The sequence below is a fragment of the Protomyctophum bolini genome (genome assembly GCF_963924005.1).
Source record: "Protomyctophum bolini genome assembly, chromosome: 5".
Classification (NCBI taxonomy): domain Eukaryota; kingdom Metazoa; phylum Chordata; class Actinopteri; order Myctophiformes; family Myctophidae; genus Protomyctophum; species Protomyctophum bolini.
Window position 1 is genome coordinate 46,069,618 of NC_137866.1, and position 23,342 is coordinate 46,092,959.

The 23,342-nt window shown below is 46.6% G+C and overlaps 1 protein-coding gene across 8 annotated transcripts; it reads right to left on the minus strand.

Annotated features, from left to right (window-relative positions):
• ncoa6 (nuclear receptor coactivator 6) lies at positions 1-22,680 on the minus strand. 8 transcript variants are annotated; one of them, XM_080764380.1, is made up of 19 exons: positions 22,592-22,680; positions 21,146-21,496; positions 20,304-20,459; positions 18,440-18,568; positions 17,884-18,009; positions 17,156-17,370; positions 16,519-16,950; positions 16,058-16,280; positions 14,778-14,921; positions 11,666-12,965; positions 11,467-11,567; positions 10,581-11,014; positions 9,882-10,139; positions 6,143-9,170; positions 5,797-5,838; positions 5,145-5,178; positions 3,494-3,535; positions 3,020-3,153; positions 1-381 (listed from the first exon to the last, which is right to left on the minus strand). In XM_080764380.1, exons 2-19 carry the CDS (start codon positions 21,447-21,449, stop codon positions 335-337), a joined length of 7,149 nt encoding a protein of 2,382 aa, XP_080620506.1. In that variant the 5' UTR covers positions 21,450-21,496; positions 22,592-22,680; the 3' UTR covers positions 1-334. The 8 variants fall into 8 exon arrangements, with proteins under 8 accessions (XP_080620506.1, XP_080620507.1, XP_080620508.1 ...); XM_080764381.1 differs by having other exon boundaries at positions 16,519-16,944; positions 17,150-17,370; XM_080764382.1 differs by having other exon boundaries at positions 14,778-14,882; positions 17,884-18,012.
• Positions 22,681-23,342: the final 662 nt, after the last annotated feature.

The window sequence follows — 23,342 nt, forward strand, 5'->3', positions numbered from 1 at the left end:
TAGCAGTAGAAAATTTAATTCAGTTTTAACAACATAATTATACAATCATGACAAAGCTCCATTATCAGTCTTAGACATGATTAATCCAGCATTAAAAAAAAAAAAAAAAACATTCACACAATTCCATACACAGTCTAGCTACAATCTCACATGATAGCAGGGACAAAACAATAAGATAATTATTTTATAACAGTTAATCTGTACATGGTCGCTTCCTCAATTGAAATGTCATAATCCAGGAGAGAGAGAGAACCAATATCAAATGATTCACAAAGAAAATAAAAATACATTTACAGTACAAGTTCACAGGTTGCCACGACGAGTGTGGTGAGGGCTATTTAGACTTCCTTCGTTTGGCCTGGGTGGGACTGGCTCCAGTTTCTGGTGGAGAGAGAACGTGTCTGTTAAAATATGAATTTCATCATGGTTTTGATGGTCACAAAACTGTGTTTTGACCCTTTGTCTATTGATGGGGGCCATTCTGACCTGAGATCAGATTCCAAAAAAGTCCTGACAGTTTTCTGAAAAAGCCGTTTCTATGTCAGTCGTTCTTTTCGATTTTTCAAAAATAGCAGACCTACAAGCTCGTAGCTCGCCACTCGGTGGCGTGCCATGAGCTTGTAGATCTGCTATTTTTGAGTGGTGCAACCACTCCCAAGGAACAGCAATGTCCGTGTGCCTATGTGACGTTAACCCACCTCTATGTGACTATGAGCACCAGTATGACTATTAGTACCAGTAGGGGCGCTGTTGTGCCAGAAACAGAGAGAGAGATAGTGCTGCACTGTTGCCTGCTAATGAGTGAGAGAGAGAGAGAGAGAGAGAGAGAGAGAGAGAGAGAGAGAGAGAGAGAGGAGTTGCACCACTCAGTTCACACAGGTGTTATTTTCAACACCAAAAGGGGTTCCCGCCCCAAAATGGGTATAAATACTTACTAAATACTAGATGGATAATATAGTTTTTCTCCATCTTGTCTAATTGATGTTTGGGATAATTACTTGCTCCTCCTCTGTATGCATGGATGAAAGCAAAATAAAAGCTTGTATTCACTATTGTGTGACTGACAGGGCAGTGACCCCACACTATAGCGACGTTTCCAATATGTTAAAATTACTACATTTTATTTTAGTAATATTGTTTCTGCACAGATTGACGCTTTAACCATTGCTTTTCATGAAATAACAGACTATTAGGGTTTTATGGACATTTCTTCTAAACAAATTGCTATTGGATCACTTCAAATGCTTTCATCTTTAAAAAGATAACAGTAAATATGGATCTCAATGCGTCACACACATTGAGATCAATGTGTGTGTGTGTGTGTGTGTGTGGGGATCTGATTGAGAACAACCTCCCTGTAACAACATGCCAGTATATAGTTTGCATCTCTCTTTCATACTCTGAAGACTTTGAACTGCATCAATGCTACCAGTGCACGTCTGCTTCAATCTGTTAAAATGTTATCTTTTCATCGTTGCACCTTCACAACACTGATTGACAATGGTCTTTAAAGGGTTATTTCACTTTCAAAAGAACTTTGTCATTTCTAATATTCATTAGCTACCCCGCCCCCTTCATATGGGTTACAAACCCATTGTAACGTCAAACTCCATTTTCACCATGCTAGATTAATCGAAAACATTCTTTAGTCTTCTTCGTCACCCAGGTGTCCTCATTCTTTTCCAAAAATAAATGAAAACAGTACATGAAAATGAGTTTGAAGTTACTTGTGTAGCTCTGTTGTAGAGATTAAACTTGGATTTTAGATCTGCGATGCTTTATAGCGCAAGTAGGCCTTCCTTAATCCTTAGCGAGATTCAGGGCAATCTTTTTTTCCTTTTTTAATGTTTTATCCCACGATTTTGCAACCCATTTTTTCACCCGGTGTGAATTATCTAATGTAATCCTGGGCGCTACACTTCCTCTGCCAACCTGGGGGGGGGGGGGGCGGACTGACCTCATGCTTCCTTCTATGCATGAGGAGTCCAAGCTGCTTCTTTTCACCTGACAGGGGAGTTTCCCTGGCCGGACGTAGCGCGTGGAAGGAACACGTTATTCCGACCAGTTCCTTTGCACCCTCCATCAGGCGCCCCGGCTGGCCAGGGTCCAGATTCAGGGCAATCTGACAATTAGATCCTTGAGATATAATGTTGTGCAACTGGAAAAGGATCAACTGATATCACCACGACAGCTAATATGACAAAGATTTAAATAAAGATTGTATTTGTCAGAATTGTCACATGTTTATAATAAGCAGTACGCAGTCAAATGATGGTGTGGCACAGGGCACCTTCAAGCACCTCAAGGGAACACAATATGGAGAATAAATAAAACGGGGGGAAAATAAATTATTAAGCTAAGCTACCTTATTTGCATCTTTTTTTTTTACATCCCTTTGTGAAGATTATTTGTTTTGAACTTTTTACCTTCACCAGGTTACGTTTATCTAATGTGTATCCATCTACTGTTATCCTGGGTAGGGTGCACACAACCACATGCCTCCTCTCTACATGCCGACAACAAAGGACTTTTCAACAAAAAACCCAAAACGTTGGAATTATGGAGATACAAGGTTTCTGCCCGACACTGGGGGACAATAATCGTATCGCAGAGATTTAAATTGATCATGAAATTGTCCTCTGTCATACACTAAGAATAAGCTTTTGTTGAGCTGCAAATTCAGTACCACTTAAACCCTCTTAGCTATACTTGGATAAAACGGACCTGTAAAGAGCGTACACTCTTATTCTAATTATACTACGCAAATCGATTCGGCAAAATTTGCAGATCACAACACAACAATTAACGCTCATCTTTTACTTTCTCTAATAACAACCTAAAATATGAACCTGGTTGAAAGAAAAAAAAAGAAACTGACATTTTAAGTTATAAGCATATTTTGATCATGGCGATACTATTGTTAATCTCAATTATTATTGCACAATAACCGTTCACGGCATGTAATCTTCATATCGCCCCATACATCCCTACCTGACAGCGAGGAGAGACGGTTGGTTACCTTTTGCAGCCGTGCTGGCGCCTGGCCTGGCTGATCTCTTCCTCGTCCCACTGTCGGCGACCGGCTCCTCCTCCACTTCCTTCTCTGCCCGGGAGCTCCGCCTGCTCGGGCCCTTGGGCTTCTCCAGCGCGCCCCTGGGAGCAGCACACACACACACAAACACACAGCATGCACGTACGCAGCACACAGACAAACACACAGCGTGCACGTACGCAGCACACAGACAAACACACAGCGTGCAGACAAGAGGGAGGGGAAGGAGGGTTGTGTTACTGCACGATGCAACGACGCAGGTAGCTCTGCTCTACTCAGAGAGAAAGATGGAATACCGCATTTGTGACGGGGCTGTTTTTCCTCCTCTACCACAGATACTGTCCGGTGTCTTCCTTTCCGACAGCACCCACCACTACATAAAGGGTCCACATGGTCGCTGCTCGTGTCTTTGGCAGCGCCAAATGCACGTTAAATACATACCTTGGGACTAAGTTGATGGGCGTCTTTCTTTTCTTTACCCATCTGTGATAGAAGTGGAAAAACAGCGGTAAACTAAAAAACTGGAGCTGAACAAAACATACGACAATCCCCCAGGAAAACAAAAGATAAGGAAAGGCCCAAAATCACAAAAAGCCTGCAGATAGCTTTTGCTTTATCGGTGTACGGGTACTAGGCATGTAACGATACACTTAACTCACGATACGTATCACGATATGAGGTTCACTGTGCGATTTCTCACAATATTTTAAATTATTTTCCAGACAAATTCTTTTTTTCAATGATTTTTGTGGTAGATAAATATCACAATTTTATTTGACCCAAAACGTGTGCTGATAATATATTGTGATATAGATATTTAAAAATAATAATTAAATAGTAGTCCTACAATCCATCAACAAGTATCGTAATGCAACACGTTGTGAGCTTGTAGATAAGCTACTTTTGAAAAAATAATAACATAAAATGTGGACGAGATTAAAACCAGGTCAAGACAACACTGGCATATCATGATATCACAACATCCAAAGTCCCAGAATATCCAATGTCGTGCATTTGTAAATGTTTTCATATTTGATGCATGCCAAGCATACATACCAAGTGCTGAGGCAAACGTGGCTCATTGTTTTCACCGCGTACCCTCAGGGCCAACCAAACACCAACACCCAGAGTTTCAGTAAGGTTAGAAATGTCTAAGCCTTCAACAACAATTTAGTCGGACAAGTTTCACGACTCTTTGATACACCTCATTAAATCCCAGTGCAAGAAAATAAGGGCGACAACACTGTTTAAAAAAAAAGAATCCTGAATACCATCGTTCAATTGTGAGGACATTTGACATTGTTTCTCGAGAATTCACCCTCAAAAACTGCCATTAAAAACCAGAAGGGAAGTATGTATGTATACTTTTCTTACCAACCTATCTTTCAGATTGTTAGCACGCTTATTATGTGATTGGTAGACTAATGTGTAATGTATTGCATAATACAATTGATTGACCTCTACGGAGGAGATAAAGATTTTGATGTTAGGAGACTAGTATCCTATCCACTTTTGTGTCTCAGAATATGCCATTCCATCCACACACAGAGAGTCAGTCTGTGTGTGTGTGTGTGTGTGTGTGCGCGCGTGTCAGTTAATCTCATCAACCGGCTGGTCTGATCAGTGCCACATTTCTTGTGCCAGTACGCCAAATAAGCACATGTTTCATGGGCTCTGATCAGAGTTGAAACTAAGCCCAAATTTGGAGTCGGACGTCATAGACGAGTGACGGCAGAGGCTGGCCATATCAAGTCCCAGATCCACGGGGAGGCACATCCTAAGGTCTACTATTAGATTTGCATATATAGCTTAAACCCTTGCCTAAAAACATTACATTGCTTGTCTTTTCATATTCAACTCCGTACTGCAAATGATCTTTAGTCTAAAAAAGATTGTCTCTCTGTGTACATTAAAAATAATTCACCTAAAAACCTTTGAGGGCCAGCTCTCGAGACAGAAATCAAAGTTTTATGCCGATTTTTCCCCACACATAAATCACAAAACAAACGACAGCTTTCTGGTAAAAAAAATTGGCAAAAGTTACTCGTTAATGATACACTCATTTAAAAAAGGGTTATATAAACAATCTTACCCCTGCTCTGAAACGGCTGACATGTCCTCCGCTGCTGCAGAAGAACAACAAAGAAAAAGTAAGCCCCCAAACAGCTAGATTCTACAACATGTTTTACAGCAGTGATTCTCAACGGTTATAGTTTCCAGGACCACAAGTTTGATATGCATCTCTGGGACCCAAAACACCACAGTGAAATACTGTGTACTGTAGTTGAACCAAACAGACCCATTAGTTCCATTTGGTTCCCAACTATCAATCATTTAGCTAAGGACCTCCTGGAACTCGCTCAAGGGCCACTATGGGGGTTCCTGGAGCCCACGTTGAGAACCACCGTTTTACACGAATGGTCTGTGTTCTCTTAACCCATTCTGAGCTGAGATCAGATTCACACGAGGTTTCCACTGGACACACACTGGTCTGATTAACCCATTCTGACCCGAGATCAGATTCTAAAAATCAGTCAGTCGTTCTTTCGATTTTTCAAAAATAGCAGACCTACAAGCTCGTAGCGCGCCACTCGGTGGCGCGCTATGAGCTTGTAGATCTGCTGTTTTTCAATAGCTAAAGCATAACATGATGCCAACACCGAAATGGGTTCCCGGTCAGAATGGGTTAAAACACATATTGGTGCTGCCATGCCAATGTCAACAGCAAGTTCAACAATACTCACTCGTCTTTTCACCGGAAACGAGCTCCTCTGGTTCAACTGGTGCTAGGAAATAAAAGGATGAAAACATCCAACAGTTTTAAACACCATGTACAGTCGCATACATGACTAGTAGTGGTAAATAGCTGCACACTATACAAGCACACATACAACACCATTTTGAAAGTCACAGCATCAGACAGGGGTCCATTAGAACAGTGGTTCTCAACCTGTGAGATTATTAACGTGCAACATTGTTTTCTCACTTCAACAACAGCAAAACAAACCAACATACAGAGTATCTGCACATTTCTAAAGTCTCAATTAAATAACTAAATTGGGAGCCCTTGCATTAAGAAGACGGTTGTACCTGGATTGGTTTCAGAGGGCGCCGAGAGCACTGGCTGTCTGGAAGGCTCCGCCGCTGGAGGCTCAGCCTGGGCTGGTGGTGGAGCTCCGTCGGGGTTGGTGGTGACGGGAGCGGAAACAGCAGCTGCAGGGGGTACTTCTGAACTAGGCCCGGGGACGGCAACGATGGCAGGGACGGGACTATGTACAGGAGCAGGGGCAGACATTGAGGTAGCAGCAACAGGAGCAGCAGCAGAGACAACGGTGGGAGCAGGCTTAATTACCACCACAGGAGCCTGGGTTTGGGCCACCACCACCACCGGAGGAGGCGGTGCTGGGGCAGCAGCGGCAGGAACTTGGGCAGAAGCTACTGTTGGTGAGGGGACTGGAGGAGGAGGAGGAGGTGGAGGAGGAGAGGTGACACCGGGAGGAGCAGCAGTAGTCTGAGGAGGCGCAGGCGCCTCTGTGTGAGCCATGGGGGTGACGGGAGGAGGAAGGGAGACCTGGAGAGTCACAGCCCCTCCCCCTGGCTGCCCACCCCTCTCTTCGGGGCTCAGCTGGGAGTCAGCTGGACCGGGCACGACAGGCTTATTCTTAGCCTGGGCAACGACAGACGCTGGGGACATGGGGTTCTTTCGAATAGCGGCTACGGCTCCTGGACTTGAACAGGAGGGGGGAGGCGACGCCAGGGGATGCTGGAAGGGAGGCGACGCCGAGGAGGGAGGGCTGGGATGGCCAGGAGGAGGCTGACCCAGAGGAGGACCAGGCTTCTGAACGGACACTACCTCGTCTGTATCCGCTTTGAACATCCCTGCTTGTTGTGGCAGCTGGGAGGCAGAGGAGGAGGGCATGCTAGTGGCCATTTGGACCTGCCCAATGACTGTCCTGGCAGGCTGAGGGCCGGTCAGATTAGCGTGGGTGGAACTGGAGACACCGGGGGCCGGAGAGAGCTGGATGTTTGCGGCGGACACTTGGATGGGCCCCACCATGACCGGTTGTGACACCATGGTGCTGGTGGGGGGCGCCCCGGACGCGCCACCGGGTACCTGGAAAATGGTGGTAATGAATTGAGGTGGAGGGCGAGAGATAGGGGTCTGCTGCCGGACGTCCTGCGGCCTCATGTTCTTGTTCGGGACAGTCACCATGGTGGAGACCATGGCCGGGGGAGGTGCCTGGGGGGCGGAAGCAGAGGTGATTGGATTGGAGGTGACGTACACGGTGATCTGACTGGGGGCGATGGTGTTGGACGAGGCAGGGATCTGTAGCACAGAGTGAACGCCGGCAGAGGGTTTAGGGCTAGGACTCTGTTTAGAACCGACGACAGAGCTGTGGTTTGGACCGGTGCCGACAGTCGCTGCTGGATTGTGCTGACTCAAAGTGGCTGGGTTGGGGCTCGCGCTGCGGGCGGCGTTAGTGTTGGGTGTGGCGAGGGCCGGGCTGGTCATTGTATTTACATTCGTATAGGTAGGGTTGACACTGGGACCGACGGTGGGGTTGGGGGTAAGGCTTGCTGTAGTATTGGGGTTCAAGTTAGTGTTGGGGCTGAAGTTTGAGATTCCTGCACGCTGTGGGTTGGGAGTGCTGGTGGGGACAGGGATGGTGGGCTTGGGCTTAGCTTCTTGTTCCCTTAGAACATCAGCGGTAACAAGGGCTGCCATGTCTGACCTCTGAGTGACCCCGGGGACCGGTCTCTCTGGGTCTCCAGGAGGCTTAGGGCTCTCCTTCCCCCCGACATCCCTCGCAGGGACAGTCTGTGTGGGGCGCAGAGACATGGTGGGATTACCCGCATTATCCAACAGCTGATTAAGAGAGGTCGGGGCCTCCCTTGCTGCTGGTAAAGCCTCAGAAACAGAGTCCTGCAGTGGGGCCTGGTGGGTCGAATGTCTCTCCACTAAACCGGCCTGCAGCTCCACTGCGGGTTTAGGCTCCTGGGGCATCATGGGGACACGAGGACTGCTCATTCTAGGGGCTGTTAACTCCCTCAAAGGCTGAGGCTGGCCTTGAGGCGGGTGCTGAAGCACGTGCCGCTGTTCTGCCGTGATCACAGCTTGCCCTTCCCTGATAGCCTCAGCAGAGTTGCCCTGCATACCGTGGAAGGGACTCTGGGTCTGCTGAGCCTCCATGCCCATACTGACCTGTGAGGGCATAGATACCGGGTTGGGGGGCATCGGAGTGGGGCTCAACATCATGGTCTGACCCTGAGGGTTGACCATCTGCTGCTGCTGGTGTGGACCAAGACCAAGCTTTGTCCCCTTCTGCCTCCCTGGACTCGGGGTGGCGGATTTGTTGCGACTAGAGGCCGGACTGGATCGCCGACTATTGCTGGGACTTGCTCTCTTACCCTGCGCTCCGGGCTGCTTGTCTTGTTTAGCGCCTACGGATGCCGCTCCGCCGGCAGGGAAAGGCTGACCATTGTTAGCATTTCCACCGCCGCCGCCATTGTTGTTTGCACCCGATAGAGTTAAGTTTGGAGGTGCCTGCCCTATGGCTTTCAGAGTAGTGGGATTGAGACCCTGTTGGTCGAAGCCCCTGTTAAGGTTAGGCTGTCTGGGTGGCAGAGGAATGTTGATTTTAGGTGGGAACAGACCCGCGATGGAGGCGTTGAGCCTCTCGGGCGAGAGGTTGATCTCCGAGGGTTCGGTGCTAGGCGGACGATTGGTCGGGGTGAGGGGGTGGTGATAGGGCCTGGGACTGGCTCGGTTGGGGGTTTTGGGTCTGGAACTCTGGGAAGTGGTGGGGACATTGGGGAAGTGAAGGCCAGGCATGGGACCTCCCTGCTGGGACTGGGGAGGCAGCTGCTGTTGGGGACTGGCCCCGGGATGCTGGGATATGTTGGGTGAAGGGCCGGGGCCCTGCTTCATCATGTGTGCGTTGGGACCCTGGTTGGGCCCCATCATCTGCTGCTGGCCCCCATTACCACCCATGTCTGGGCCCCCCCCGCCCGGCCTGTCCTGCAAGGAGGGGTGGGCTCCTCCTCCGGAAGGATCCTCTGGACCCTGGGATCCTGGACCTGCCTCGGGATGGGACATCCTCCGTGTTGGTCCAGTGAGCTGGAAAGGAGAATGTTATTTTAACAATTTGGGTGCCGGGGGAACTTTTCAGAATAAAAAGGCTCTAGAGTGCCAAGCAGATGAGGGAGTTTACTCTGAAAACCACCTAAACTGGGAGGTGAAATGTTCCTTTACTACATCGCCTTCTTTAGAAGCGTTAATATTCTAAACGAGATGCACGATGAAATCAGAAATTAGGACAGAACATCAGGCATCGGCGTTATGATAAATCTGCGCAATAATGTAGCACAGTTGTTAACTTAATTACAATAAGTACAATGCATTACAATGCGGCACAGTGTGAGCTTGTAGATTGCAAGCTCACATTGTCGTACGATGACGTGTACATTTACCTTACGCTTTTAAAGTGATGGTACACAATTAACAGTTCCCTCTGTCTGTTAGAAAAGTACTGTATTTCAAGGCCCTAGTCAAATGTAGCGCAAGGGAAGATTATAGAAAAAATGTGTGTGTGTGTGTGTGTGTGTGTCATGGCATACAAACTCTCACAACTGGGTTGAACTGGCCAATAAAAATAAGGTTCCGTTCAGAATTAATTGTCTCCCAGCTTTCCACAAAATAATAGCAAATGCTCGATAGTGGGGACCAATAAGCATGCTCGATAAGGTGATCGTTATCAATAAAAACTTAACGAGCACCATCCCTAGTTTTATATCCCATCATCATCATCATCATCATCATTGCCCTCACCTGTGGGTTGACCATGTGGGGGGGCATGGCTCTGACTTTGTCAGGGGAAGGCGGCACTCCTCCGTGCCCCTGGAGGCTGATCATGACGGGCATGCTGCCCTGCTGGGCGCCGCCCTGCGGCAGCCTCTGGCCGTCCGCGGGGTTAACCATGCCCCCCCTGGGAGGGAGCTGCCCTCCTGGGGGGAGGGGCATGCGGCTCTTGGCCTGCTCCTGCTGCATCTTCAGCATCATCATCTGCATCTGCTGCTGCTGCTGTTGCTGAAATGTTAACACGAAGGGTTGAAACACGAGTACCACCGACACAGATTAATAAAGTCTTTGCCGTGCACAGAATTGCAGTCATCGTTTCAATTCACGCTTTTTTTGACCGTCATCCGGTGGACAAAAGTGGTAGAGCTTGGGTGCCACGTGAGGCAAATTTACTATGACGCACGTCCGGTTTGTCACCATCTCAATAAGTTAATATATATATATTAAATTACTTTATTTTATATTCTGCTCTTTCAGAATATAAACTTTAGTTTAGTTACAAACTAAGATTATTATTCTTAGTCTGAGCATTTAGATTAAGAATTGCATCATTTCAAGTGCCATCGTTTTTTTTATAGGATTTCTCATTTCAACTAGCACTTTTGGTGTTTTAAAGTGAATAAAGAGAAGTTATCCAAGTAAGTAAGTAATCCATCTACAGTATGTCACCTGTTGTTGCTGTTGAAGGTGAGGTTGCTGAGCCTGCTGCTGCTGTTGTTGTTGTTGTTGCAACTGGTGAGGATGCATTTGAGGCTGACCCTGCCCTGGAGTCTGCTGCGGCCCCGTCATCCCCTGCTGCCCTGGAGCACCCTGGAGCCCTTGCATCTGCTGCATCTGTTGCATCTGCTGCTGTTGCTGCAACTGCTGCTGTTGCAACTGCTGCTGCTGCAGCTGTTGCTGTTGCATTTGCTGCTGCATTTGTTGTTGCTGCTGCATTTGCTGCTGTTGCATCTGTTGCTGCTGCTGAATGTGCTGCATTTGTTGTTGTTGGTGTTGTTGATGTTGCTGCTGTGGTTGCTGCTGCTGCTGTTGCTGCTGCTGCTGCATGAACTGCATGGGTACCTGCTGCAATACTCTCTGGTCTCCAGGCTGGCCAGGGAAGCCTAGGAAAAAAGTGTAAGTATGTTCAAAATGAATTCTGTAGAAATACTATATGACAGGAGTGCCCACGCTTTTTTTGACTTGAGAGCTACTACAGCTCAACAAGATCTACCCACCGAATACCATTGCTGAAAATAGTCTAAATATGTCATGGAATAGGTAGGGTTTTTTGTATTTCATTTGCAATGCTACCGACGTTTGTGCACACTGCACAGCAACACTCTTGGTTGACTCTAGATTGCATTGTTGAGTTTGAGCTGAAAGGCCCTTTTTATGTCAATCAATCAAGTAATTTTAATTCAAGTGGCAGATTTTATATTTAAAATAAATATTCATTAGTGGCATGACATGTGATCTAGCTGCACAGCCTTTGTGATCTACTGGTAGAGAACATTTGGGCACTGCTGCTATATGACAACCTCATCAAAAGAACTGTTAAAATGTTGAAAATCACCTGCAGGCCTGTTGGAGCCCGGGTTATCCAAGCCCAAACTCTGCTCTCCACCCAGCCCTGGCAGCTCAGAGTCCTCCAGGCCAGTAGCAACATCCAGACCCCTGTAGCAGCGAATAAGACATGTAAGAATTGAATTCATGTCACCAAGATGACTTAAAACATCAAATTGAACAATAAAGCACAAATACAAAATCTGTACCCGAGTCCTTGCCCTTGTCCCTCCTCCACTTTGGGTTTCTTCTTTCGCGGCGGTTTCTTTTTCTTGGGTTTGGCCTGGCCCGGCCCGCCCGGTCCTTGCTTTCCTCCCGGACCGAACTGGCTGGCGGAGATGTCGCTCTGCAGCAGGTTGACCAGCAGCGGGCTGGTCAGCGTCACGTCCTTGTTGACCGGGAAGCCGGCCTGCTGTCCGCACGGCCCGCCCATGGGCATCTGACCGGCGAACTGCGGGTTGAAGTTCATGCCGTGACCCTGGAAGTGCCCGTTGCCCACCTGCATGTGCTGTTGCGGGCCCCCCATCATGCCCTGCTGCTGCTGAGCCTGCATGTCGGGGAGTATCCCTTGGACCCCCATGTCCCCTCCCGCTCCGCTGGGGTCTCCTAAACCAAGCTGGTGCTGCTGAGCCGCCTGTTGTTGTTGCTGCTGCTGCTGCTGCAGGAGGGCCTGTTGCTTCTGCTGCTGCTGCTGCAGCTGCTGCTGTTGTAGCTGTTGTTGGACCAGCGGGTGACCGGCAGGGAGCCTCATCTGCTGCCCGTGCATGCCCTGCATGGCCTGGTTAGGGTTCCCCCCACCCATGGGACCAACCTGCTGGGGCTGCTGCTGCTGCTGTTGTCCCATCTGCTGTTGGTGTTGCTGCTGTAGTTGTTGCTGTTGCAACTGGTGCTGCTGTTGCTGCTGCTGTAACTGCTGTTGCTGGAGTTGAGCCATTTGTTGCTGCTGTTGGGGGGTCATCTGCTGCTGCTGCTGCTGGCCACCTTGGCCCTGCTGGAACTGAACCATGTTCCCCGGAGAGGGGCCCCGCATCATCTGGCCCTGCTGCATCACCCCGGCTGGAACCTTACCCGCAAACGCCTGCTTGTTGCCTTGCTGCATCTGATTGGCGACCATTTGTTCCATCATGGAGTTCTGTTGCTGCTGCTGCTGCAGGAGCATGGCCTGCTGGTGCCCTTGGCCTCCAACCATCTGACCCTGCCCATGCATCACCCCCTGGCCTTGTTGAGGCATCATCTGCTTGGGTGGGGTCATTCCTCCCCTCTGCCCCTGACTGAGGGGCCGTGAGAGGACGGTTTGACCCCCGCCCTGGCCTTGAACCATCTGGCTGGGGGACGAGGACACGGGCTGGGCCTGATGCTGGAGGCCCATCATGTGGGCCTGGCCCATGCTGGGCCCGGCAGCCGTTCCGGGAGACTGACCCGCCATGCTACTCTGAACACCCATGACGTTGGGCTGGACATGGGGCGGGCCCTGCAGCGTGTTGGAAGTGGAAACCGATGGCTGGGCTCCTGTTGCAAGACAAAAAAAAAATAACCAGTGAACCATGTCATAAGGAAACCGTTAGATTTGCAAAGCAGCTCTGAAGAAGGCCGTTTGCTGAACCATCTCAGCGTTCTCAAATAAACAAGATAAATTGCATCCGAGCCAGTCTTGCATCTTCTATTTTGGAGCGCCCGCTTTTTCCACTTAGTTGGTTTATGACTTATTTTCAAAGCTGAGCCCCCCACTGCTGTAACCAAGGGCAATATCCAGAGGAAGCTCACCTGCTTTTTTTTAAGCAGGTGCTGAATTTAGATAACATGTTATGTACAGTAGTAGAGGTCTCATTGTGCCTGAAAATGAAAGCCCTACCCTAACTGGCTCGGCCCGACCCTTACAATTACCATAATGTTAGGCTCGAAAGAGAGAGAGAGAAAAAAAGCCACTATATGGCCATTGGCCGAGGCGCCCGGCGAGTGAGTGAGTGAGTGAGAGAGAGAACAGACTTATAGTCGCCGCAGCCGAAATTCATTTGTCTTATTGGTCCCTGCAGATCCGTCAGCACAGCCATTGGTGGGGAGCGTTCCCACACACTCCATCATTGGTCGACTGAGTCTCCTACTGCGGCATCCAATGGGCTCCTCCACCTGTCAGCATAAAGCCACCCTGAAGACTTCCCTCCTGGCCGCTGTCATTCAGTCCGGACTCTGGTTGGAGTAGTGACAGCGTGCCCTCCGTGCCGGGAAGAATAGTGTCTTAACCCATTCATTTCTTCAGTAAACCCTCACTTGTGTTTTGTTATGTCCACTTAAAGTGCTTATTGTATTTGTGATCCAGAGCAGTAGTATTATTAATTCTTCTATAGTATATTCCACTGTTAGTTTCACCAGGTAGTTAAAAGCAGGTTCCTCACTTTGTTTGTTTGTTTGAGTAAAAGAATAGAGTAGTCAGATAGTCAGGTTTTCTTTCATTGCTAATTAGAGTATTAGTTAGGTAGTCAGATTCAGGAGGGTTTTTGTTAGGATAAAGTATTAGGTAAACTTTTGATTTGTTCTTTGCTTCAGGTCCTGCTCAGCCCTGCTCACTTAGTTGCACTTGAATAAAACTTACATTTTGGCATTAAACATCCTTGCCTTATTCATATAACCACCCTAGACTCAGAGTCGTTACATGTCGACAGCTTACAGATCTGTTATTTGGGACACATAACAATGAGGTGTGAATGAAACTAAGCATTTTGGGAAATAAACAACTTGTACAGTGGACTGTAACATTGCATGGTCATCATGTAACTTGCTGTATCTTACGTGTAGACAGTGAACATTGACGTTTGCGTCATATGGAGCGTTTACCGCGCTGACGTTGATTGATTAGGTCAGGAGGACATTAGGTTATTAATATTCACCGCAACCAGCTGGGTTAACGAGATGATCTGATATGATCTGATAGAACATGTTTGCATGGTGTGCAAACCAGAGCCACAGCAACAAGTTAGCATGTAGCAACAACCACCACCACCAGAGCAGCAGCATGAAACAGACACTTTTTGGGCCCAGCTCGGCCAGGTTGGGTTCAGGCAGACTATTATATAGACAGATGTCAGGTTAATTTGTTGACTTTGGCATCCCTTAGTTTGTATAGTTTCAATGTACATATTTATTATTTTGATATTATTATAATGTTTAAACTGATGATAGGTTATTGGTTTATCTGTGATCACAGATTACAATTTCTATGCATTTGATGTATTAGTTAATGCTTACCTTTCTTACTGTAAATCGCTCTGGATTAAAAGCGTCTAGGTACTGTAAATGCCTAAATTGTCGTTAATTGACTCTTACCTGTGTGAGTCATAGCTTGGCTGCTCTGCAGCTGCTGATTGGCTCCTACTCCAGGTGTTCCAGGTCCACTGGCAGTCACCTGACCCTGGACAAAGTTCTGGTTCCCTGCCATGTTTGGAAAGCCCATTGGACGCTTAGCCATGCCTAGCAATAAACAATTAGACATCCCACACATAAGGAGTTAATTTAGGAAAACATCCATAGCAGCTGCCTTAAGAGATTAAATAAGGAAATGCAATCATGCAGATCTTGTAATCCACAAAGCCATGCCGTAAACAAACCTGCCATTCCACCTGGATGTAAGGGTGCAACAGTTCATTTAAGCAGTTATGAAAAGTCAAATAGCAGATCTACAAGCTCAACACGCCACCATGCGAAGTGTTATACCATTGTAGGAGTAGGGCATTCATTTACAGACAAACACAAAGAGTAAACGTATGGAGACGAGCAACAACATATAAATGTATTTTTTTTTAATCACACCCGTGTGAAGTGAGGTGTGCCCTTATCTCATCATACATCATCTCATTCTGGCCAATCACAATTTGCGTCCTCACTTTTGTCTTCAATGTTTGTTTTGTCTTCAACACTCAAAGCTGGACATAGGAGGGACTAGCGTCCCTAATAAAATAAAATAAAACGAATGGATAATTGATGTTCGCAGCCGCGTTCCCGTATTTCCTACCCGATTTCGCACCAGTGAGGGGTGGGAGGGCGAGACCCCTGTATGCAGATTCAAACACACTGCCTTTTTTTTACTACAGCAAACAACCTTTACAATTGTTTTAGTTGCCTGAGGTTCAAGATTCATAACTTTTGGCTGGCTGAGTAGCCTATTCTTTTTGGAAAAATAGAAATAGATACTCATGGAAAGGGCGGCTATATTATTTTACTTATATTGACCCTATAAACAATTTAGTATATGTAAGGTTTTGCCCACTCAAATGGTACCTCGTCAGATAATCCCCACATAGCGTACAACAACTTCCGTGAACCGACTTCACTGTAGTAGCCTTTTCATAAATTATATCTGTACTCCGCTGTCGTGAAAGTTTACTTTCAACGCCAAACTAGTAGTAGTGAATTAGCAAACTGGACATTTGTACTGAATGTTTCCTTTATTCTCGTGTTGCGCTTCGCTTCTGTTTTTGTCCCGACGGACGATCCCGTTGTCAAGTTCAAGTTCCACAGTGGCCTGCCGTCCAGACAGCCCCCAGCCCCTCCCACCCCTCACTGGTGTGAAATGGGGTAGGACAATCGGGGGCAGGTCTCAGCCCTACCTGGATGCACTTGGCCCCCTGGTTGTCCATGCTGGGGCATGCCCATGAACCCCGGCTGTCCCATGGCGCCCTGTGGTCCCAGGACCGCCCTCCCCGGGGAGCCCACGCCCTGGGGGAAGTTCTGCGGGGTGGTGGGGCGCTGAGCCATCATGGGAGGAGTTCCTGGAGAACCCTGCTGGAAAGGAGACGAGGACGACCCGGGGGACTTGGCCGTCAGGTTGCCCTGTATTATGGAAAACATCATTTATTTATTGAAGAAGATTCTAGCATAAAGAAAACACCATAGCCCGGACGTATTGCTGGATCAGCCAAAAGAGAATAGTGTAGTAGAAACGGACCTTGAAACAGTTTACTAGATTCTAATGACAGCAACTGTTACTGTGGGAAAAAAGCCCTGCTTTGATTGTTCAGATACAATTAGATAGAACAGAAATTATTATTAACAGATTGGCATTCTATACCTGCTGTCCGGGGGTGGGTGGGAGGGGCGGAGGGGGACGGGGCTGTCCTGCAATCACACCACCAGGACCGGCCTGTAGGCCCTTAGGCTGGGGGGCCGCGAACTGTCCCATCCCAGCCTGCTGCTGCTGTAACTGTCCCGGTCCCATGACGTTGAAAACCTGCCCGGCTTGCTGGCTGCCGAACGGGTACGGGGGCGGAGGGTGGTTGGGAGTCTGAACCGTGGCGAGGGAAGGTGGGCGCTGCTGACCCATGGGGCCGACGCCTTGGGGCGGGGGCTTCCGCCAGGCTCCGGGTCCTCCCTGCGCGGCCTGCGGAGGCTGGAGCACGCCGGAGGGCAGCTGGTTCCAGCCGGGAGGCACGGCCATCTGGCCGGAGGGGTTGAACCCCGGGGGTCTGGGTCCAAGCTGGGAGAGCTGGGCCTGCTGCTGAGCCTGTTCACGGATACAAAATAAAATCAGTCCTATTATGCCATTTCTGATGAGCTGGACAGATAGATTGTTCCTACGTACTACCATGTGAAGAAATCACAGACTGAGGCTTTACCTTTTGCTTTTATGAAATATCATAGAAAATGCTTCTAAACATATTGATAGTTTGACCACTTCAAATGTGACGACTGAGAACGTGAACCCGTGCCTGTTGCTGTTGGTGCTGCTGCTGCTGAAGCTGCTGCAGGGCGGCTGGGTTGAGGGGCCTCCCGGCCTGGAGGGCCTGCATGTGATGGGCCCCGGGCCCCTGCTGGGGCATGGGCCCCCCTGGGCCATGCGGGACGGGCTGTTGTTGGTGCTGGAGTTGCTGCTGCTGCTGCTGCTGTTGCACTGACATACCTGACATCATAGGGTCCATCACATCTAAAAGATAGTAGAAACAAGTTTTTTTTGTTAACACAAAGACTGCTAACCATTCTGATTAACTGCATGGCCCTCACAGCTACGATGATAGCATTGGACGAACAAACTTTTCCTAGGCCGACAGTAAATGTTCTCTTATAGCGAGAATCACACAGCATACCTCAAAAGAAAGCGTAACTTGTCCACAAAAAAAAGAAAACCATCTTCCATTCTGGAGATATGTACCTTTATGTAACACCTGCTTTTGTAGTAATGTACTCTTCTTGAACAGAAAGCCTAATTACGAGCAGTAATCTTCACTGGCCTCATGATTAGATAAGATTAGGTGATTCTAGAATGCATCTAATTTTCTAAATTACTGCACATGGCTCTCATCAATATTAATACATATCATCAAACAACCACTGTCAGTGAAGATAATGAAGCACGGCAGACTTCCAAAATCGATCGAAACGATGCACTCTGTGATGGTTTTCTAAATCCAATAAAAAGGAAAAAGGGGGTGACTCAAACCTGTCTGTGACAACGGTCTCTGAACTCGGGGGTGCATCTGGCCACTGCTGCCAGGGATCATGCCAGCCTGACCCACTGCCATGCTGGGCCCAGGGGGAACCATCGACGGGCCGGCCATTCTCATCCCTCCTGGCAGAAATGTGAGGAAACAGTCAAATATGAAAAGGAAAAGGTAGCTCTACCACATAGATGTGTTGGAAAGCGTCCGTTGCAAAGATATCTGCTGTTGAATGGAATGAGGGTACAGTCGCGTCGGGTCGCAATTTGTAGGGAAGCGTCAACCGAGCTTGCTTGGCTTTCGACCCCCCGGATAGCATCAGGCTTGTGGTTGAAAAAGACATCAAGCCACAGGCTATGTTTATTGTTTAGCGCCATATTAGCCGACTGTTGGTGTTGCTTTTAAGGGGAATTCAGCAACTTCAATTCAAACCTTCCAACTGATCTCCCGGCTTCAATTTGTAGTAATCTGTAGTAGTCTGTTTGGTGTAGACTAGAGCTACCTTTAGAAAATAAGTCCAAGTATGCCCCAAAAAGCACAACAAAACGAGTATAATACCTGGACCAGGCTGACCTGGAAAGCCCACATCCATCCTCATCTGTCCGGGAGCTCCGATTGGTCCGTTCACCCTGACCTCCTGGCCACGGTTCTGTCCCATCATGGTCACTACATTAATGGCCCCTTCGCCTGTGTACAGCGAACAGTAACGTGACATATTAGAAGAGCCCAATAAAGGGCGTTACATTTAATTGTCAAAATACGGTAATGAAGCATTCACACTTTCAGTGATGTGAGTAGGTTTTCAATGTAATGAGTCCCGGGATGCAGGGGTGGTCTTTTAGATGAGTCCCAGGGACATTTTAAGAGTCCCACTTCAACGACGTTAGGAGACATATTTTTGCCATTTTTACAAATTGCAGCATTTAACTCCCATTTAATTTTATATGGTGGTTATAATCTGGTTATATTCATGTAGAAAACAGAAGAAAATTATTATTATAACTAAAGCTAGCAAAATAAACTAGAATAAAAAAAAAACAGTACAGTAGAGCATCCCGTAGATGCAGAGGTCGTTGTTTTATTGCGTCCCTTAACTATAAACTGCGTTTTGGGATGCAAAATGTACCCTATTTTAATCTCTGCAGTGTTTTGTTTTTTTGCAAATAAACTACAAATATTACCAGGCATGCCCGGATACACTAACCTGACGCTGCCAGATCCAAAAAGCTTGCTACACAAATTTGTTTCACAGCTTATTTGGATCTGGGATCGCGGAAGCAAATTCGATGACGGGACTGTTCCTTTTTTTCAAGATACATGGTAGATGATTGGATGGGAGCGTCTGTCTATCACCGTGTGGGCGTGCAAACACAACCAATCATATCGACGTGTCTATATACCGTCACATCCGCATCCCGCCTTTAGCTCACGCTGATTGGTTCGGTACGAAGCAGATCTGACTCAGGGCTCAACTCCGTCAGAGATCCCAGATGAGTGTTGTGTTGGGGAATATGTTTCCGCAATACCGCCCTCATCTGGCAGCGTCAGGTTACGGATACACTACATTACGACCAAATCATTGTAAAATGTGTTGCTCAAGCCACACTGTGTAATGATTAAATGGCTACATAGCACAGGGAACTGATTAATGGCAAGAATGAATTTCTCTTTTTGCAGAATAGAGCAGGAATTGTGGAGAAAAGATAAATAAACATGGCGATTGACACTTGACAAAAAACGTCACTGTAGTGCTGAAATAATAAACGTGCTTTCGTGTATAAAATGTCACAACGCTGAAAGAATGCTGCTGAAAAAGTGTTGGCGTCAGTTTATACTTATAGCTTCATGTCGCTGGCTTCTAAGGAAAAGTCTGTCACTGTGTCACTGCTAGTGTGAAAACGGCTTCGAAGTTGATAGTGTACTGTACACCACCAGCGGGTCTTCAACCTTTTCAGCAGAAGGACCCCCTAGCTGAGAGAGATGAAGCAGGGACCCCCCACTACAGTACATATTGTACAAAATCATGTTGCACTTTAAACTTTTTCATAGATACCTTCAATGGCTATCTTCAGTCTTAGTTTCTTTCGGGCATTTAACCACTTCATAATTGACATTTGGCTCTGTACTTGGTTTTCTCCTTTTTACCCTCAACAAACCAGACCTTTATGCCACAAATAGCTGAGCTTGTAGATCTGCCATTTTAAACTTATGTTCCATCCAGAATAGGGATGCTAGGGTTCAACTGGTTAATTGAAAATCATATCCAATCACACAAAAATGTGATTGGAGCAACTCCGAGAAACCTCTGTTGAAGCCCCTACCTACAACATTTCATGTAAATGACAAGAAGGGCCCCCCCTTCTTGTCATTTACATGAGGCCATCTCACTGAGGCCAGAGGACGAACGTACGTACGTACGTACCTTCTATTTGCACAGAGAGAATCCCTAGGTCTCTGAGCTGCTGCTGGTTGTTCTGAGCCAGCTGTCTGAGACGCTCCGCAGCGTCCCTGGGAATGTTGAAGGTGACCCGCACGCTGTTCCACGGCTCCACGCGCTGCGGCCGCAGCCTCTCGGAGCCTAACAGAAAAGGAGATGGTGGATTTTAGAACACTGTCTGGTTCCCCAAACGTTTTGGTTGGAGACCCAAGAGAGAAATGTGATGTCTCCCCCACGGACCCAGACTAGTGAAAATAAATAACAGACCTTCAAGCTCATAAGTCACAACGTATTGCGAGCTTGTAGATCTTCTTTTTTCCACTAATTCCACGTTTTTCCCCCCCTAATTTATGGAATTTCTTTGATATTTATTTAATTATTTCGAAAGGAAAGTTTGAATTTTCTTTTGTTTATCCATTTTAACCCATGTTGGACTGAGGCCAATTCTAAAAACGCCTTCTAAATCCTGAAATACTTTTTATATAGCAGATTTTTTTTTTTTTTAATACTGTACATACTGTACAGAACCCCAAGATGGGGTACCTGTCCAGAAGGGTTATAACACCAAAAGGGGTTCTCGCCCAAAATGGGTTAAATAATAATTAAAAACATAATGTCGGAAGCAAAGAATATGAATATGTACTCATGACCACAATATGAGTTTGGGTCCTGACTCGGGCCACCAAAGGTAAAGCGTATTAACCTACCTGTGGTGGCCGAATGAGTTCGTGATTGAATTAAAAATGATTACAAAGCAAGCTGTGATTAGAGGAAGGTGTCCGTTATCTTCAAACCTGTTTCAAACCGTGGGTTTTAATACTACTAACCTAAATCAAGCATGCTTGGTATGCCATTAAGGATTGTGTTGAGCTTTTCGGGAAAGTCTTCATCCTCCATGTTTCCTCGAAACGAAACAAAGATGGTAAAATCCTCCCCGTTATGTGGTGCTTCTTCTTCATCATCATCATCTTCCTCACAAAGCTTCTCCTCCTCGTGGCAGGCAGCCGCTCCGCTCCCCAAGTAGCCCTCAGCATCCTCTCCCGCCTCGTCTCCAACCCCCGAGTCCCTGTCGGAGTCATTATCGTCTTCTGCCCCCTGGGACAGTTGAGGTGGATTATCTAGGTGTGCCATACTCCTTCTCGCTAGGAGTGGCCTGGCAAAGATCTCGACTGTTTATGCTGCAAAATTAAATACACAGGAGAGAAATACAACTGTAACAAAAAGTTCAATATATTTAAAGGGCCTAGAGATGCAGGCGTTTACCATTAAACCCATATATTTAGTTGACTGGGGAAGTCACCCAGGGCTCTATGCTAGGTCTGGTCCTTTTTTCTTCCCTCTACACAAAATAGGGACGCTAGGGTTCAAGTGTGATGTCCTCAAGACCTGAGGTTTTCCAAATTCACTTACTATCCGATTACTCAAGAGGAACTGAATCTAGTGATTCTTTCCTCAAACCAAGATTCAGATTCACACCAACCAAAACAAAAGGAAATTTACATTTATACAGATTCTACTTTTAAAAAGAAATCCAGTTGAATCACAAAACACACGACAACACCAGACCAGAGTCGCAAGAATAACGTCATTATCCCTCAAGATGTTTTGATTTACATTAGCTGCAACATAATGACTCACTTGCATCACTGAGCAGGCAATTAAGACAGTTTACTGTAAATTCATTGAAATACTCCATGGTGCAACTGCGTCGCTTGCAGACAAGTTCTTATTGGGAAGCGACAACCTTGCGTGAAGGAGTATAAATAATTTGATGCCAACAAATAGTCTAGTACTAGTCGCTATTTAGCTTCAGTTTTTTTTGATTGATTTACGTTAGCTTCCTAGCTACCACATCATCGGCCCCTAACAAACCAACACAGGCCCGTTGGCTTCAATGTTAGCATCGGTAGACGGGGAAAAAAAAGGAAAAAAAGATTCCACTCAGGACAACGCACTGAACGCAGATAAAACGGAACCGTATTTCACCAAATTTTGGTGCCATCGTTCAGAATGCTATCAGATATGGAATATTCCCGATACAATTATTTATAACGGACACTGCACTGTGCAAATAAAGGTAATATCGATTTCAAGGCTGACTTGGTCTTAGCTGCTTAAGCTATTCCGTTAGCACGTCATAATAACAATAACGCAATGAACATTACAGCGCTTGTTATGAAACACATTTAGTTATCTTGCAATGGTTTAGCATGCTAGTTTATATTCGACAAGAAATGGCACAAAGGCCAGAACAAAACGGTGGCTTTATTTACCAAACATGTTCATCGTCTGCAGGTATTAAGTGCAAACAGTCGAGCCGACATCAGTATGATCATTCAGCGCTAGCTGGGTTAGCTTAGCTAACATAACATGAATGAAGGGGTGCGTCACCGTACAAAGCAACGTACGGTCGCAGCAGCTACAGCAGCGTTTGGTTCCTAGGCGTTTTCTGTGGACAAACATCCATTCCACTCCTCATGACCGATTGAGAATGTTTCATAATTCATTCATAAATGTCAAAAATATATTAATATATTAACTTAATAATCCATACTTTGTAGCCATTTGTTTTATAAGGCCAAAATGTTTCATAATTGACATAAATCAATAAAAAGATATGCAATTAACTTCTGCAAACAAAAAACCCATACTTTGTAGCCATTTGTTTTATAAGGCCTCGACAATTCTCAAATCTAAAATAAGCCACATTTTATGGGGTATTCAATCACAGCTTCAGATAAAACAAAACTGTAAATTGTACTATGATTTAAACTTTTACATAGGGGGCTGGGGCATGCAAAAGTAGCAGATAAGACAAGCTCAAAATGTTGATCTGATACTTGTGTGACACTATGATCAATTGATTTACAAAAAGATAAACATGGAGATAAGCTTAATTCCGCCTGACAGAATTTACGGCAAAACCTAATTGAAGCCACAGGTACTAAACAATTAGAATTCATTCACATTTTTCTACCATAAATGAACACGCAAATCTGTTCTCAAATGATCAGTCTCTACATC

Coding starts and splice junctions, on each gene's coding strand:
- ncoa6 (XM_080764377.1), bottom strand. CDS start 21,449: ATGGCACACCTAGATAATCCACCTCAACTGTCCCAGGGGGCAGAAGAC. Junction 16,281..16,518: donor CACCCACCCCCGGACAGCAG/GTATAGAATGCC, acceptor TCCATAATACAG/GGCAACCTGACGGCCAAGTC. Junction 10,140..10,580: donor ACCTTCAACAGCAACAACAG/GTGACATACTGT, acceptor TTAACATTTCAG/CAACAGCAGCAGCAGCAGAT.